General features: G+C 36.8%; 1 protein-coding gene across 1 annotated transcript; it reads left to right on the top strand.

The window, feature by feature from the left end:
• The first annotated feature begins 7,195 nt into the window (after window positions 1-7,195).
• LOC130713758 (serine/threonine-protein kinase BSK2) lies at window positions 7,196-13,187 on the top strand. The gene is made up of 10 exons (XM_057563553.1): window positions 7,196-7,593; window positions 7,879-8,105; window positions 8,383-8,518; window positions 9,733-9,866; window positions 10,092-10,197; window positions 10,510-10,595; window positions 11,121-11,309; window positions 11,465-11,626; window positions 12,182-12,295; window positions 12,678-13,187. Exons 1-10 carry the CDS (start codon window positions 7,506-7,508, stop codon window positions 12,927-12,929), a joined length of 1,494 nt encoding a protein of 497 aa, XP_057419536.1. The 5' UTR covers window positions 7,196-7,505; the 3' UTR covers window positions 12,930-13,187.
• The last annotated feature ends 5,469 nt before the right edge of the window (window positions 13,188-18,656 follow it).

The raw sequence follows: 18,656 nt of genomic DNA, 5'->3' as shown, positions 1-18,656 counted from the left end.
AGTTGAAGCTTGCCTCAAGATTTGCTTACCGTCGTGTATGCTCGAACCATTCGCGTCTTTACACCTCAAATGATTCACTGTTCGTTCGTCATCCTTTCTCCCACAAAATCGAGAACGTAGGTTTGAATGCATCAGCAAAAGTTTAATTTCTCACCAAATGGTCAGTGTCAATCCAAAGCTCCTTTAATTATCTCCCCTCTGTTGTATATATTTTGTACTACTCAATCCTTTCATCTATATAATTAGTAGATGTAATTTTTTTGAAAATCATGTTAGTTTTTTTATTTAAATCGTACTACATGTGTGGTTGTGTTACTGTAGTTTCAAATCTTGGCTATAAATACCCCATGTTCTGAACTCCCACTCAACTCATTTCCATTTCTCAATTTATTCTCTTCGAAATTCCCCTGCTCTCACTGATTTCACTGATCTGTTTCATTTGACCTTTTATATATCTGCACACATGAATTCCATTTGAAGGTTTATAATGAGTTGCAGACATGTCAATGTACTGTATGGTGTGTGTGCCTAATTGGTTGTTTTTTCTTTGTTTTGCAGTTGCCACTCCTAAACATATTAGTGAACTGATGCATGTGGAAGGCATGGCAACTGACGAATTCAAAAGCCACTTGCAAGTGAGTCTGTTTGCATTTCAGCTTGGAAGCCTGGAAGGATTTCAGCTTTTTAGATGAGTTTGAACTACCATTTTCTTTGATTCTCAATATCTAACATTGATTCTTCAATATTGTTTTCTCATTAACTTGACTTTGTGATACAAGTCATGACCATTAGAGTGTAATAGGCCTTTAGAACATATCAATGCCAACAACTAAAATGAATATGTTAATAGTTCCAATCTGCAATTGCAAGGTTAAATTATGCATATTAGTTCTAATGAGCCAGAAATAAGGGAGATTTGTCATTGGTTGATAAATCTAAACTTCAAGAAGGTTATGGATGACTCACTAAATCCAATTTAGATACAAAGGGACTGTACAAGTAAGACAGCTACTTAATGTAATGCGTGAAGTCCTTATTGTGGCTGTATGAATTTTGGAATTTATTTCCCTGGTGAATTAGTTTTGGGAAAAGGTTGCAATGAATCAAAAGGGGGCCTTTGCTGTCGTTTTTTTTCCAGCAGTTTATGGATCTTTTATGTATTGTTATAATGCCTTTTTGGTTTGTGTTTTGGGTATTTTGGTTTTTCTAGGTTCTTTGTACTAGCTGGTTTTTTATTGAGGGGTGTTTGTTTCTAGGTTCTTTGTAATGGTAGGTTTTTATTGAGGGGTGTTGGTCTAGCTTATCTTTGGTTTGGTTTTCTACACCATACTCCCTTGAGAGAGTCTGTTCTCAAGTTCCTTCACCTTAATTCCATGAATTTTGCTTTCAAAAAAAAAAAAAAAGTTCCAATTTGAATATGTTAGTAGTTCAAAGTTAAGGATATCAATAAAATACTTTTCTTATGCCTAAGATATAACTAAAAATAAGAGGCTTAATTAAGTAATCTTAACGAGAATCTGTTTTCCTTCATGAATTTTCTGTAAGAAGAGATAGATTTATTGTCATGGTTGAGATTAAAGTTGTGCTTCCTTCATAAAATTCACTAGCTATGTTCTTCAAGTAAAATATCAGCTCATTCTCAAGCAACTATTTATTTGAGTTCAAAAATTACCATACAGGCTATTTGTGTTGAAAGGAATCCCTGTAACATTTGTAGTAGATTTGGTTAGATCGGTCTCTTCCTTCGTTGGTTAGTTTCGCTAGTTTTTATTCTTTTCTAATATAATATTTCTAAATTTCTGTTGTGAGGGGGTCGTGTTATTGGTGTTGTTTGGTTTGTTAATATGGTAGTCATATTTTCATTTATGCCAATGCTTACACAAGTGAATCTATGCAGAAAGCTGGACAAAAAGTTTGTGTACTTTGGTTTTCATCAAGTGAGTAGATATGGTATGAGCAAGACATTGACCTGTTGCAGCAGATTTAAGGTTCTTCCATGCACAAAATTTATGACAAGGTTTAATAGTCTCATAGCTTAATGTAAATTCTAATGTGAGATTTTTCTCAGTGACAAATAAAATGATCAGAAAACAGAGGTGAAAAGAAAGCTAAGCAACAACAGCCAGTCTCTAAGTAACAGAGTCTTCAACTCAATGGGAGGGGTCTCTAAAACAGTAGCTCTCAGAACCTTGCAATCAATGTGTGTCCTGTTTATGTAATCATTGTATTAACAACTACTTTATGGATTGTTTCTAATTTTCTATGAATTATGTGTGTTAGTAATTTAGCATTTCTATCTGGTGTGTGTTAGTAACTTAGCAATTCAAGTCACAATAGTACAGCTCGAACCATATGATTAATTGTTCGACCTTTGTCATTAATTTGCTGCGGCGTCATTAATTTATTTTGTTGCTATGTTTGCAGATCCGGCTTATGAGAGCAGGCTGAATCTTGCATTGAGCTTAGACAAATATGGAAATAGATGACCTTTCTGCGAAATGCTTTGCCATGGAAGGTGTTAAGGTAATTAATGGGTCGGAATGTAAAATTGATTGCATCTCATCCAAGGTATATCAGAGCATGGTATATCAAAGCATTTGTGTGCTGTGAGATTTTTCCCATTTCCCAATTACTCTTATCACTTGGGTACGTTCGTTGAAAGAGTATTTATCAGGTTCACACCATTTTGTTCTTGGGCATTATACTCTGTATATGTTGTTGTTACACAGTCTAAACGATCATCGGGGAGATTAGACATTGCTGTTACACAGTCTAACAATCAGGGATGATTTAGAGAAGCTGATATATAGCTTGGTATTGTTTAATTGCTGTCATAATTTATCTTGATAAAAAATTAATTATGAAATTTGAACTTAGTCCTGAGTAATATTATAAATTTGACTCGTCCTTGCTACTTTGATTTATATGTTTTGCAACACACCTTTAAAACACAAATCAAATATGACATGCAATAAGCTAGGCTTAGATTTGGAATCTTCTCATGATTAAAACAGAAATCTCCTTTATACAGGACACTTAGCCAAGAATGACCGCAAATCACCATGAAATCGCATGAATAACCACTAGCAAATGAAAACCAACTCTCTCCTACTAAAATTTGAGGAAATGTACAAGTTCAAACATACAATCATTATGCAGTTATTGCATGAAAATTTATGTTTTATTTCTTTTTTTATGTATATGTTTGAAGAAAACAAAAGTAATAATGCATCATAGAGAACAATAGACAGAACTCATTTATGTGGTTAGTTAATAGCCATAGATTGAGGAGGTGGTGTAAGGATGAGACAAAGTGACTGTCAATCCATGCTCTTTCCAAGGGGTATTTTTCACATTGTTCCTCCCACTTGATGTTGAACTGTTTTTGTTGATTTACTGTAGAGATTTTGGTAGGTTGAAGGATTGAGAGATTTTATTTCTGTGCTTTATTTGCAATTATGGTGTCTCTAGATAGAGCAAAATGCTTTGACATTTCAAAGGAATATGCTGACCTTAGACCTGTTATGGGACATTGATAAGCGCATAATTGATGCACTTTACGTGTGTCTTTCTAAGCTTCATTATATACATTTTTGTGCTTAATTGTTATGACTTAGCCATGTTTTGACCATTAGTGTTTATTTGGATTATTCATGGAAAAGTGCTTAATTCTACACTTTTAGTTTCTGTGACTGTTTTGCTAGAACAGGTTGAAATCGGAGCTACAAATATCCAAATAGGGCGAATAATAGGTCGTTGGAAAGCTAACTCGAAGCCCTACAACTTTCATGTTAAGCACAATTTGAGAATCAGCCTCTAACGGGGTCATAATTTCCTTGCAAAGTTGTTGTCGCTAATCCTGCGAGTATGGAATAGTTTGCACTAAAATGATCATATCTTGGGCTACAGAACTCCGAATTAGGATCCGATTGAAGGCCCGCGAAGTTGACTTAAAGAGCTACAACTCTCATGTTTACCTCAATCGAAGATTCAGACTTCTTGTGGGGCCCGCGAATGCCTGAGTGCTCAGCAGCTTACTCCTTTATGTGGGCCCGATTTTGTGAAGATTTAGAAAAGATTTAGATAACAAAGATTGTTACTTGATGAACAAGTTTATTTATTAGTATAAATAAGTGAGTTTAGGCTTTTGTTAGACCTCACCACCTCACCATCACACCACCCAACCACCTCACCACATCTCACCATCACCTCCTCCACCTTCTCCTAATATCTCTCTCCATCTTTTCTAGTATGAGTTGCTAAACTCTATAGTTAGTCTTAGGATTTTTAATATTCTTGTGTTTGCAAACTTGAGGTTCTGTTCTTAATGCAAATTTCTTCTTTATTAATTCTCTTCATCTCTATTTCTGATCTAGGGTTTGCTTAATTCCGTAGTTTTAGAAATAATAGTTGATGCATGTTCGCTTAGTTCATGTTAGTTCGTAACTGTTTCTTAATCGCTTAGTTTAGGAAACTGTGAATTGATTTTCGCTTAGTTAATCAACTCTCACGAATTAGGGAAACAATAAGGAAGAATTAATCTTTTGTAACCAATGAAGGTTTGTTGCACTTGAATGTTATAATTCGATGACTAACATTTTCTCTCTTCTGTCTAGTCTATTTAGTTATTGCTTTGTTACTTTTCAATCCAATCAATCAACCCCCTTTTAGGTTTTTGTTTTACTCTAATATCAATTAATAATTTATCAAGTCCTTGTGAGAACGATCCTGGTGTTAACACCTTGTACTGCATTCAAAGCAAAAATACTTTGACACGCACCCGCGACAGTGCGTTCGTTAGACATCATAGTTTTGTTGGCTCTTTTAGTGATCAGAATAAGACATTTTTCAGGGCACCTCATCAGGATACATGTGGAGTGCATAGATTATGTACTAATGAGTTCATTTGCTTTTTGTTTAAGGAGGCTATCTCATCTTTCTTTTCCTTTGTAATCCTATGGTCCTTCTAAATGAAAAACCTAATGCAGTTACAAGGGCACATACCTTCTTATCTTATCTTATGTACTAATGGATGTTCTATTCTTTAAACACTGAATCAAATGAAATTAAGTGTAATAGATTCGACATAGGTTTTCTCAATATCACGTGACATCAGGGATTTGACTTCAATTACCAGACCCAATTGCACATGGTAATTTGAGTGACTATAACGATGGTGAGTCTGATGTTCAAATTCCTAATGATTTGCTGATCTATCAATCTTTAACCTTATTGCAGACATGGTAATTTGGGTTCATATGTTTTGTCATTATTTCTTGGAGATGAAAAAACTTATCCCTCTTATTAAGTATTGAAGGTCAATGAGGATGTTGGAATTAAAGTTGATTGGTTAACCACAAAAATTTTGAATGATATTAGATGTTTTGGTATTCTTGATCACAAGTTGGTTCTTAAAAAAGGTGCACCTGTTAAGCTCATGCGAAATCTTGACATTTCTGTTGAGACTTATGGTTCACTACCTTGATTCAAATGTAACTGGTGCTATTGTTCTTTCTGGCACACATTTCAGAAAGATGGTATACATTTTTAGGATGAATTTGATGTCATCTGATCAAAGCATGCCAGTTAAGTTTCAAAGAAGGCATTTCCTTTGATTTCATCTTTTACGAAGACTATAAACAAAAGTCAGGGAAAATCATTATCTCATGTCGGTGTCTATCTATCGAAGCCAGTTTTTTTTCCCATGGGTAATTATATGTTGCTATTTCTAGAGTTAAAAGTAGATCTGGTCTAAGTATATTAGTATGTGATGAACACACTAGCTAACAAGATGTTACTAAGAACGTTGTCATCGAGGAAGTTTTTCAAAAGATTTACAACAATTAGTTTGTATGATTTCCTAAATTTTTTCCTCTAAGGGTGGGTATTAATTCAATTAACCAACATTTGAGCAACTATTATATACCTTATTCGTACATCTTTGTATGAATTATTTGTTTATTTTTTACATGTAAGATTACGCCAGAGATCACACCCACAAGCTCCATACTTACCGTAAAGGGCGAACCAAAGTTAATATTGCAAAACTATCCAATTAATGTCTATAAGAAAGATGAAACATTAAGACATAAAAGGAAGACAATAGCGACATATAAGTGTTTACTAATTAAAATTGTATGTTTTAGTAAATACATCACTACTCAATGATAATAATTAACAGTTAATCGCACGGGCAAACGGGCTCTATCCTAGTTAAAAAGAAAGAGAAGATCTTTGCTAAAAAGTACAACCTTTCTAATTATTCCAAGCAGTTCTCATTATTATTAATGAATGTTATTGAAGTTGTGATTCCATGAGAGAAAGTAGCAAAGTACATTCACCTCATATCACATTGATTGTCACTGGATTTGGTTCTCACGGTCCCTTCCGTGCACTGCATCACACAATAAAACGCCAGCAGAATCTACAAAGCGGACACAAGACCCTTAAAACATGGAAACTGCAACAAACCAGTCCACATAAAAATCGTGTAATCATGTTTCACAGGCATGGCTTTGATGTGTCACGTTTGAATTTTCTAACTGCAAAACATAATAATTGTCCAATAATAATAATGAACTCGTTTTTTCATATTATCAAGATATCCTGCATGCAGCAATAATGAGATCAATGTGCTCATTTGAATTTTCATTAAACTTAACGTATTCACATTGAAGTTAGCTGTTAAAATTCTGCTGCTTCATCAATCTACGTTAAACTCAATGTGATAAGTTTTAACTTTTTTATTTGTTCATTGAGACACGTAAAATCACATTTCTGCTCGCTTTAACCCCAAACAAAACATGCACTCAGCATTCTGAGATCACAATTTAGAGTAAGTCTCTTCAATAAACCTTTCACCATAGTGTCCATACACACTGATAAAAGATCAAATCTTCAACTAAACACTTAGAGGAGTTAAGCTATCTCCCAACTAGGATGAGACTTATTGGTATAAAAGTGAGCTGGTTTGCATATGAAAACGAGAAAATGACATATCTCAAGACACTTTTTGCCGACTAACTTATTAAACATCTTTCATACTTTCTAACGGATATCCAAACTAGCAGTAAAGAATTGCTTGGAAAATGCCTCCCAAGTCCCACCTGGGTCAGCACGTGCTCCATCATAGAGTAGACCCTGTCATGTGACCTTCTCTGCTCCTCGCTACCTTCATATCTCTCTCTATCTCTCTTCACCATTTTCCCATTTATTCATTTTCTACTAGTACCGCTCACCTTTTGAGTTTTGGCCCTTTTCACCTTCCCCTTTTTCTCTCTCTCTCTCTCTTTCTTCTGTGTTCACGCCGCTGAACCAAGCAACAGTTTCAGTGATTCAGTCACTTGCAACATGGCCAACCCCACCATTTTCTGCTTAAACCATTGATGCTCACGTAGCTCATGCCCTGTAGAATCTGCTGTTGCTGTACTCTTCAACCTTTCTTTCTATGTAAACAACACACTCATATCATTACCTTTCAGTTCAGTTCACAGTCTTAACCAACCATGGGTTGCTTACACTCCAAAACCGCTCATCTTCACTCCCCTGAAGACCCTCCAACCGCATTACCTGACTCTAAGAAACCCGATCCAGGTACCCTTTTCACTGTTCAACTCTTCTCTGACTTTTCATTGGGAGTTTCCCTTTTTGGATTTTGACAAGTTTTGGTCTTGAAGTTGTGTGTGTGTGTGTGTTTGTGCTACAGTGTGATGTTGAGTACAAGCTGTTTGTTTCTTTGCTTTCTAGTGAAAATCTAGGTTGAGTGGGTTTTTAAGCTAAATGGGGATGGTTCTGCTTCCCTTGTTTTGTTGTTGTTTTAAGTAAGTTTGGTTTTTTTCAGTTTGTTCTTACTTGGTGTTTGGTTTTCTGATTTTGAAGGTAGTGGTGGGGATGATGTTGATCAAGAGTTTCAGGTTCCGACATTCAAAGAGTACGGTCTGAGTGAGCTTCGAAGGGCCACGAATGAGTTCAGCACTGATTACATTGTCTCTGAGAGTGGTGAGAAAGCTCCTAATGTGGTCTACAGAGGGAAGCTTGAGAACAATCGTTTAGTTGCTGTCAAACGGTTCTCCAAACTGTCCTGGCCTGATTCCCAACAGTTTATGGTGAGAAGATTGAACTACATTTTTGTTTGCCCTCAATTTGGTTGCTGAGAAATTGATGGGAAAAGGAATAGAAGGGTGACATGGATTCAGTTGTAGATATGTTAATTTTTCGGGTTGACTGGAAGATATAGTTTTGGATTCTTTTTTTCTTTTTGTCTTCAAAATGGTTTTCATTAATGCATGTTTCACATTCCAAATCCTGTGCTGTTTTATGCTTCTATTGGGTGTTTTTTTTTGGGAACGCAAAGCGTTTTTGTTAATGGTTTTGATTGGTCAGGCAGAGGCAGCTGGAGTTGGGAAAGTGAGGCACAAGAGACTTGTGAATCTAATTGGTTGTTGTGCTGAAGGAGATGAAAGGCTCTTGGTAGCTGAGTACATGCCTAATGATACTTTGTCCAAGCATCTCTTTCATTGTAATGTTCAGTATCCTCTAATTCAACTTCCTGTTCTGCCATTATATCTCTTTTGTTTTAGTGTGTTTATTCAGACTTGCCTTCCTCATTTTTGTCATTAGTTTTAGTGGTAAATACTTGTTACTTGCTTTTCTTGGAAAAGCTCCGCTGGCGTCTTAAATTTCTTACCATATTTATGTTTCTGTTGCTGGAAAGCATGAAGTGCTAATATGCTTTTCCTGAGAGAGAAAATATACTTGTATTTCTGCTGCAGGCCAGTTTAGCTTGCACAATTCAGTGTTTTAAGGTTATAATTTATTGGACTAAAATAGGACACTTGAAACATAAAAAACTATAGATTGACAATGTGTTTGATTACAATAAAATTTAGATATATTCTCAGTTTCTACCTGCCCAAACCAAACATAGCCCTAGTTAGCAAGTTGATTTCTTGTACTAGCTTGACTTTCTATGTGGGAACTAACCGCCCTGTTCTTATCTTGTGTGGTAGCTATATTAGTTGCTTATTCCTAGTTTCTTCTATACATTATATAAGACATTGGGCACCGTGCTGAATTACCTTCCATTCTGGTTTTTGCTCCTTGATATGAGTTCTATCAAGTATCATCAACTAGGTAACTACCTTTTCATATTTATAGGAGTATAGAAGAGGTTTTGACATGAGGAATGATTCGTCCTCAATAAAAAGAAAATGAAAGAGATTGCCATGGACCAAAAACAAACAAGCACGAGAACATTTAACAAGACTTCATCCCAAAACTGAACTGAAAAGGAGAGAAAAAATAAAAGGCAAACTGAAAAACATAACTTGCCAATATCCCTGGATATCCAACAAAGCACCCCTTCTAAAATAGGTATTAGCTGAACACCATCCAGATGCAAAGAAAGAAGAACATTATCTCAAAACGGAGGTAGCATGAAAGAAAAGCCCTTCAATCCTCCTCAACTATAAGCACTAAATGAGTAAATAACTCTGATTAAATTGCAAATCGTAGCAGGTCTTTACCTCTGTACTCTTTGCAAAACCTCTAAATATATGACAAAATGCTTTAAGCTAAGGAAAAATTCAATATTTATTCCTTTATCATCTTTAAAGAGTCTTTTTCTTGTATATTTCTTTATCCTGTTCTGTCTGCTTGTTAATATATTTGGGTTTGTTCATATTCAATGTACTCTATAAGTACTTTTTAAATTGATGAATTATGTGATTCTAGGGGACAAGCAGCCATTACCATGGGACATGCGTGTTAGAGTTGCGTACCATGTTGCCCAGGCGCTTGATCACTGTAGCATGGAAAACCGGAAAATATATCATGATCTGAATGCATATAGAATTCTTTTTGATGAGGTATGATTATGAATCTTTCATTTTCAACTCACTCATTTGTTTTATACATTACATCACCATTCTTTTGGTGCTTGTCATGAAATATAATATACATAGATGCATTTCCCTGTTCAGGTATATCTATCTTATATTGTTACATTAACTCCATTATAAATGCCAAGAACATAGTAAATGTCTAAACTATGCATTGAAATTGACTATTAACAATTTATTCACTTGTTTCAGGATGGTGATCCCCGTTTATCTAGTTTTGGGCTTATGAAAAACAGTCGAGATGGGAAAAGCTACAGTACTAATTTAGCTTATACTCCACCTGAGTTTTTGCGAACAGGTATAATACTTACAAAAGTGCATTCTTTTGGACAACAACTATCATTAACAGCAAATGCTAGTTGTGGCTTGTTTGCATTTGATGACATAGGCTGATAATGTGCTTATATTACTGAATACTGGAGCATAATTTGGAGTAATTTCTAGACATTACTATATTAAATAGGAATGCTTTACACTCTGATTTTCTCACTGACATTTTAATCTTTCGAGTCTATAAAAAAAAAGATTGTTGGATTCATTAGCAATTGAGATTCCATGGGTTGTGCCAACATTTAATGGCTATATATGTTGTGCTTAACTGCATCCGCAGGCAGGATAATTGCAGAGAGTGTGATCTACAGCTATGGAACTGTTCTTCTAGATCTTTTGAGCGGCAAGCACATTCCTCCAAGTCATGTATGTTGCCATTCTTCCAAAATTCCTTGACGCTATTTATATTTTAACCCGAGAGTTTTCCATTGTTTTATCAATTTCAATTGCAAATTTTATCCACAGCCATTGTATCTATACAAGGATATATTATATACTTTATTCTGTTTTATTAAGCATGCTGAGAATCATATATTACCCTATTTTATCTGGATGCCTTCAGTGTTTTATGAGTCATAATCTATCTTGAACATGTGAGTATTGCTTGGTTGCAATACCATGGATAAATATTTTTTCACTCAGGATATGTTTTTGAAAAACTTTAGCACTTCTAGTTCCTCTTGCATACTGCTTGGGTATTGAGGTTACTTTCTAGTTGAATGTCACGTAGAATAAAACCCGAATGGTTCATATCATGATTATCCATAATCCTTTTTACAACTCTACTTGATTCAAAGATGCTTATTTATGCTGGCATTGTTAAATCACATGATGCTACATATGCCAAGTAAGGGTATGAAAGTTGTTAGTAAGATTGACTTTGTTCTTCAGGCTTTGGACCTAATTAGAGGGAAAAATGCGTTGTTGTTGATGGACTCATCCCTAGAAGGGCAATATGCAAATGACGATGCTACGAAGTTGGTTGAGCTTGCTTCAAAATGTCTTCAGTTTGAGGCCAGAGAACGACCTGATATTAAATTTCTTCTTACTGCAGTTGCACCTCTTCAAAAGCAGAAAGAGGTTTGTGTTTTAACGTTCAATTATGATCTACATTGTGCATTTGCTGTCCTTTTATCTTCATTCCAATTGTACTAAGCTTCATTTCCCAGTTTTCCTTTCTCTTTCTTGATGATCTTCATTCATTCTATTGCATATTTTCCGTCGTCTTTTAACAGGTAGCATCTCATGTGCTAATGGGCCTTACTAAAAATACAGCACCAGTGCTACCAACCATGCTTTCTCCTCTTGGAAAGGCGTGTGCAAGGATGGATCTTACTGCTGTGCATGATATATTGTTAAAAACAGGTTATAAAGATGAAGAAGGTGCAGAAAATGAGGTGTGTTATATCACCATATTTTCCACACAATGCTGGTTTAGTTAGTTATTATTGAAATACAAATGTTGTCATTGGGCTATTTGGATATGCTAGGTATGTTCATTTTGCTTAAGTATGCCGCATGTAGCAATTTTATCAGATCTAGAGGGATGGCTAAGATTTCTGATATCTCATCCCTTCACTATGAAGTTGTTCTCTCTGTGTGGAGTTTTTTCATTCATTGCCAATACATAGCATTGAATTATATTTTAAATGAGATTACTGCGTCTGTTTTAATGCCACACACTGTCATGTATGTCTTACTCATTGGATTGATTTATGAGATGAAACTATGTTTCAGCATATAAGAATTAGAATTGAGAACATACTAGGAATTACTTAACCCTAAAAGTTAGCTTGAGGGGGGAGGACTTCCCAAGTCACTATAAGGAGTACTTTGTCCATATACCTAGAAGTACATTATTACTTAATTGTTTACTTCTAAGGGTAAGTCTGACTTGTTAAGCTCTGGTTGTTTTCTAAACATTTATGTGCTTACTAAGAATGTAATCGCAGCTTTCATTCCAAGAGTGGACCCAACAAGTGCAAGACATCTTGAACACCAAGAAGTTTGGGGATATTGCATTTAGAGATAAGGATTTCAAAAATGCAATTGAGTATTATTCTAAGGTAAATGCAATGTTTCAGCTTTCATTGGGTTTTGGCTGATTGGCTTTCTTAATGTGTTTGAGACAGTTATGTTCCAATGCTAGGCCTCTATATCCAGTACAATATTTTCTACAACTTGTTTTCACTTCATACAAGAATCTTGTACTCTGATTCTGATGAAGAAAAATCACTGCATCTATTAATCCTTTAAGATAGAGTGCCTAATTTTACACCACAAGAAAATTTTGTAAACAAAACCTGCTGTCAGATATATGCTTATGCTTGTTTTGTCCAAAAAAGGAAAACTTTGTACTTGTTCTATTTTGTGCCCAATGACTGTAAATTATGATGTGTGACTAATATTTCTGAATCTGAATGTCTTATATTTCTTTGCTTGAAACAGTTGGTGGTTATGATGTCTGTTCCTTCTGCCACTGTCTTTGCAAGGAGAGCCTTCTCCTACTTGATGAACGATCAGGCAGAGCTTGCGTTAAGAGATGCCATGCAGGCACAGGTATGCATACCTGATTGGCCAACTGCATTCTACTTGCAGGCTCTCGCGCTTTCAAAGCTGGGAATGGAAACTGATGCACAGGACATGCTTAATGATGGAGCTGCCTTTGAAGCTAAGAGGTCTAACAGCTGGCGTGGTTAAAATTCTAATTCCCAGATCTTTGCTCGCTAAACCAGCGTGGATTGGCATTGGACGAATATGCTATTTTGCCATGATTTGTACTTGCTAGAATAGGAATATGTAAAATTGTGCTGTGTTAGGGGCAAGAGAAAGAATTCTAGTACAAGATGTTCTCAACTCAAGGAATCTTACAGTATAGATTTTCCCATACAAATGAGTTCTGTAGAATGAATTTTCTCCATATGAAAATAAGTTCATTTATGCCATTATGTTCATGCCTTTGGTTGTTTGATCTACTTGGTAAAAAGTGGGTTTTCCCCTATTCTTCAAGTTCCAATCCCATATACACTAGAAAACACGAACTTCATTTATTGTATTGACTGTGTGGACCTCTTTTTACACAAAGGGTTTCTATTTTAGCGCTTGAAAACACAGGTTCCTTTCATTGAGGCCCGGCTGTAACTAGTTGCACATGTAATGTGCTCTGCTTGAGGCATGAGGTTCATAAGAGAACACGTGGAGATTGCAATTAGTTTATGTTGACACTCCAATTCCAGTTACACCTAGAGATAATCGAAGATAATACATAGAAATAAGAGATATGATAGATGATTCGATATGAAAAAAAAAAAGAGACAAGAAGAGAAAGTGAGTGAAAATAAGATGGAATATAAAGATGTGAGAATGACTTAAATAAAACCCTGGAGATTGGTTTGTGCTAAAGCTGTTGTGTGCTATAGTTCAATAAATGCTTTCAGTTTACAGCAAATGTGAAAGTGTTGATAAGTATCAAGGGTGCCTTGTAGGGTGTACGACTTTCTTAGGTGGTCCATATGTGCCCTTGAAACTGGTTACAAGTGATTGTATAGATTTTGTTATTAATTATAGGTTCCTTTGTGGACTAACATCTCAAGTCTGTAAAACTTTTGTAAAGGATCCTTGATAGAAATAACATGGCATCTAGGAAAAAAATGTTTATGAAATAAAAATATCTATTGCACCAGCCACCAGGATATTTGAGAGAGAGAAATGCTAGTCACACTCTCTTTTTTACTTTTACTTGTAAAAATACATGTATGGTCCACTAGATTTCACGAGCCCACTCTTAATTTGATGGGACCTTTGTGGATAAGATTTTAATGAATAAAAAAGTGTTAGAAAGAGAGTGTTGTTAGCACTTTTCTTTGAGAAATCTAACTCTCTTTCTTCCTAATTGATAAGTCATGAAAGTGTTAGAATGTGAATGTTGTTAGCACTTTCCTTTGAGAAATCTAACTCTCTTAATTGATAAGTCAAGAAAGTGCTAGAATTAGACTGTTGTTAACACTTTTCTTTAAGAAATCTAAGTCTCTTCTTCTGAATTGATAAGTCACGGGTGTTTATAAAATGACATTTTCACCTGCAAATAGTAACAATATAAGTGGTTTAAGCAGTAGATGGGGATTGGCACCTTGTAAGTGAAACCACAAAGGAGTTTGGATATAAAGCTCAAAATGGCATCCCGCTGAATCCTGTAAACCATGTGGTATGCTTCTCATGACAGGCAAACAATTAATGAATCTAGAATAGTTACCAATCCAACCACAAGAAGTCCCTTTTCACCACAGTATGTCTTCCCTACCATCATTATTTCTATATTTAAAAACTTTCCATCTAGGTCTAGCAGCTGCCAAGGTGTTTGAATAGCAAAATTGGAATAGTGTGTTGGGAGATAGGGGGAGTCTCAAAAGTAGAAACTTGCCGACCAATGAGAAAACTAGACATCATATGTTCGTCACTCAAAAGATTAAGGCTTTCAGATATAGATATTGGCATATTCTCTAGTATTATTTTTATCTAGCTCATCACTAACCAGGCTGGGATTACAAATGTTGGGGTTTTGGGCTCCCTTCCTATGTGGAGAAAGGCCTAAATATGTAAGCCCACTTTGTCTCACTTAAACAAGTGGAGAGGGGTCAGCTAGGGTTGAGAGAGAGGTCTAATTTGGCAAGAGAAGCAAAGAGAAAAGTGGGAGAGAAGAGAAGAAAAAGGATTTTCGCACAAAGTCTGAGCAGCGTTTTTAGATCTGCCGCCACGCCTTCGTTCACCGTCGGATCGGGCTGAAATTTGGACAGCAGGTTCGTGACTCGTGGTTCTTGAATCTGAACGGTGTGATTGGCGAGATGATTCCTGTGTTGGGAGACAACTGCGTCGGACAGTAGCTGCAAAATCTGCAATTATCAGGAATGAGCATCAAGTTTGATGATGAAGTGTTGGGGCTATGGCTACTAAATACTCTACCAGACTCTTGGGAAACTTTTCGGGTTTCAATTACTAATTCATCCCCAGATGGTGTCGTCTCTTTTGAAAATGTAAAGGGCAGCATTCTTAATGAGGAGATGAGAAGGAAGGCACAGGGTACTTCATCTCATTCCGAGGTACTTGTTACTGAGAACAGGGGGAGAAGTCAGAAAAAGGAACCGAAAGGGAATAGAGAGAAAAACAGAAGTGCAAGTAGAGAGAACAACAGAAGTAAGTCCAGATACAAGAATGTAGAGTGCAATTATTGTCACAAAATGGGGCACATACAGAAGAACTGTTTTATATGGAAACGGGAGAGCAAAGGCAACAAGGGCAAGCAGAGAGAGAAGGATCATGATGATGATGACCGTGTTACTACTGCTACTTGTGATGATCTGATTATTCTCCGTGACCATGATTTAGTCAATCTTGTATCAGATGAGAGCATGTTGATAATTGATAGTGGTGCTACACTGCATGTTACACCAAGGAAGGATTTCTTCACATCTTACACTTCTGGTGATTTTGGAGTATTGAAGATGGGCAATGATGGTGTGTCTAAGGTTGTTGGTATTGGTGATATTTGTTTGCAGACCAACATGGGAGTGCAGTTGTTGCTTAGAGGAGTCAAACATGCTCCAGATGTTCGCTTTAATTTGATATCTGTGCATATGCTTGATGAGGGTGGTTATGATAATCATTTTGGTTCTGGAAAATGGAAACTCACCAGAGGTAACTTGGTTATGGCCAGAGGGGAGAAAATTAATAAACTGTATTGGACTAAAGCAATGGTTTCTAGAGACAGTGTGAACGCCATGGATATGGAGGCTTCCTTGTGGCACCGTAGACTTAGTCATATCAGTGAAAAGGGGCTGAATTGTTTAGCTAAAAAGGATGTGGTTCCAGGATTGAAGAGTGCAGAGTTGGAGAAATGTTCTCATTGCATGGCTGGCAAGCAGACTAGAGTATCCTTCAAGAAGCATCCTCCCTCAAGGAAGTCAGAGTTGCTTGAATTGGTGCATTCTGATGTTTGTGGCCCGTTGAAGGTAAAGTCTTTTAGTCGTGCACTTTACTTTGTAACCTTTATTGATGATTGTTCCAGGAAGCTTTGGGTCTATGCTTTGAAGACAAAAGACCAAGTTCTGGAGAAATTCAAAGAGTTCCATGTTATGGTGGAGAGACAGTCAGGCAAGAAGCTGAAATGCATTCGTACTGACAATGGTGGTGAGTATTGTGGTCCATTTGATGTTTATTGCAAGCAGCAAGGTATCAGACATGAAAAGACTCCTCCTAAAACTCCTCAGCTGAATGGTTTAGCGGAGAGGATGAACAGGACTTTGATTGAGAGAGTTAGGTGTATGCTTTCTGAAGCAAAGTTACCTAAGCACTTTTGGGGTGAAGCATTGTACACGGCAGTGCATGTTATTAATCTCAGTCCTGCAGTTGCTTTGAATGCAGATGTGCCAGACAAAATCTGGTTTGGCAAGAATGTCAGGTATGATCATTTGCGTGTCTTTGGTTGCAAGGCATATGTGCATGTTCCAAAGGATGAAAGATCCAAGTTGGATGCGAAGACAAGGCAGTGTATCTTTATCGGTTATGGTCAGGATGAATTTGGCTACAAGTTGTATGATCCTGTTGAGAAGAAGTCAGTTAGAAGCCGTGATGTGAAGTTCATGGAAGACCAAACCATTGAAGACATTGATAAGATGGAGAAGACTACACCCGAGAGAGATAACAGTTTGTCTGATGTTGATCCAGTTAGGACACCTGTTCATGATTTGGGTACTGCTGAGAATAATGTTCAGAATGATGAACAACATGATGATGTTGATGATCAGCAGCAGCTTGGAGATGATGTAGATGTTCCTGTTGATGATGTTGAAGAGGAACATGAGTTGTCACAAGATGAGAATCTTGGTGAAGCTCCTGAACCACCTCAAGTTCAACCTTGGAGGTCTAATAGGCAGAGGAAACCATCTACCATGTATTCTTCTGATGATTATGTTACCTTGACAGATGGTGGTGAACCTGAGTGTTTTCAAGAAGCCATGGAGAGTGATGAAAAGAAGAAGTGGCTGGATGCTATGCAAGATGAAATGAAGTCTTTGCATGATAATCACACTTTTGATTTGGTGAAATTGTCAAAAGGCAAGAAGGCTTTGGAAAATAGGTGGATTTACAGGGTGAAGCAAGAGAGTAATTCTACATCTCCGAGGTATAAAGCCAGATTGGTGGTGAAAGGTTTCAGACAGAGAAAGGGTGTTGATTTCAATGAGATTTTTTCTCCTGTGGTGAAGATGTCATCCATTAGAACCGTGTTGAGTTTGACTGCTACTTGTTATGTTATGTAGTCTATTTGTAGTCCCACATCGCTTATGTAGTCTATTTGTAAGTCCCACATCGCTTAGAATAAGGAGGAGGTTGACTTACTCCTACTATATATAAGCACCTCATTGTAAGCATTATACACACCAAAGAAATATTACTACCTAGTGTAGCCGTGGACGTAGGTACACACATTGTGTTCCGAACCACGTTAAAAAATCCTGTGTGATTTTTTCTTTCTCTCTTCTCTCCTTTCTATTATTGCTCCCAACAACTGGTATCAAGAGCTTTAGGTTCGTGGGATAGATCCTCAGTTTAGAGGAAGAAGTGGGAGCAATGGCGCTAGAAGAAGGGAAGGTGAAGATCGAGAGGTTCGATGGCAGAGACTTCGGATTTTGGAAGATGCAGATGGAGGACTATCTGTACCAAAAGAAGTTGTATCAACCCTTGACAGGGAAGAAGCCAAATGACATGAAGCAGGAAGACTGGGATCTGTTAGATCGACAGGCCCTTGGTGTGATCAGATTGACGTTATCCAAAAATGTTGCCTTCAACATTGTGAATGAGAAGACTACTGCAGATCTGATGAAGGCATTATCAAATATGTACGAGAAGCCATCTGCCGCCAATAAAGTACATCTGATACGACGTCTATTCAATCTCAGAATGGGAGAAGGTAACTCTGTAACTGAACACATTAATAGCTTTAATACAATTATTTCGCAGCTATCGTCAGTGAAGATTACCTTTGACGACGAATTGATGGCCTTGAGTCTGTTACAATCCTTACCGGATAGTTGGGCTGCAACTGTCACTGCGGTTAGTAACTCCGCAAGGGATAACAAGCTGAAGTTTGATGACATCAGAGACCTGATCTTAAGCGAAGATATTCGCAGGAAAGATTCAGGAGAGTCTTCAAACACTTCCGGTTCAGCATTGAATACGGAAAGTAGAGGAAGAGGTAGCCAGAAGAGTCACAATCAAAGCCAAGGCCGAGGCAGATCAAAATCAAGAGGCAGAAGTCAGACAAGAGTCAGGAATGACATCACTTGCTGGAATTGTGACAGAAAAGGTCACTTCACCAATCAATGCAAAGCCCCAAGGAAGAAGAAAAATTACCAAAAGAGGCAAGATGATGAT

Source organism: Lotus japonicus, chromosome 4 (assembly GCF_012489685.1).
Source record: "Lotus japonicus ecotype B-129 chromosome 4, LjGifu_v1.2".
NCBI classification, from domain to species: Eukaryota; Viridiplantae; Streptophyta; class Magnoliopsida; order Fabales; family Fabaceae; genus Lotus; species Lotus japonicus.
This window is presented reverse-complemented; position numbering and strand designations above follow the sequence as displayed.

Excerpts from the sequence above, each read along its gene's own strand:
- LOC130713758 (XM_057563553.1), top strand. The coding sequence starts at position 7,506 with ATGGGTTGCTTACACTCCAAAACCGCTCATCTTCACTCCCCTGAAGAC. Across the intron at positions 7,594-7,878 it reads CTCTAAGAAACCCGATCCAG|GTAGTGGTGGGGATGATGTT; the intron begins GTACCCTTTTCA and ends CTGATTTTGAAG. Across the intron at positions 11,310-11,464 it reads CTCTTCAAAAGCAGAAAGAG|GTAGCATCTCATGTGCTAAT; the intron begins GTTTGTGTTTTA and ends GTCTTTTAACAG.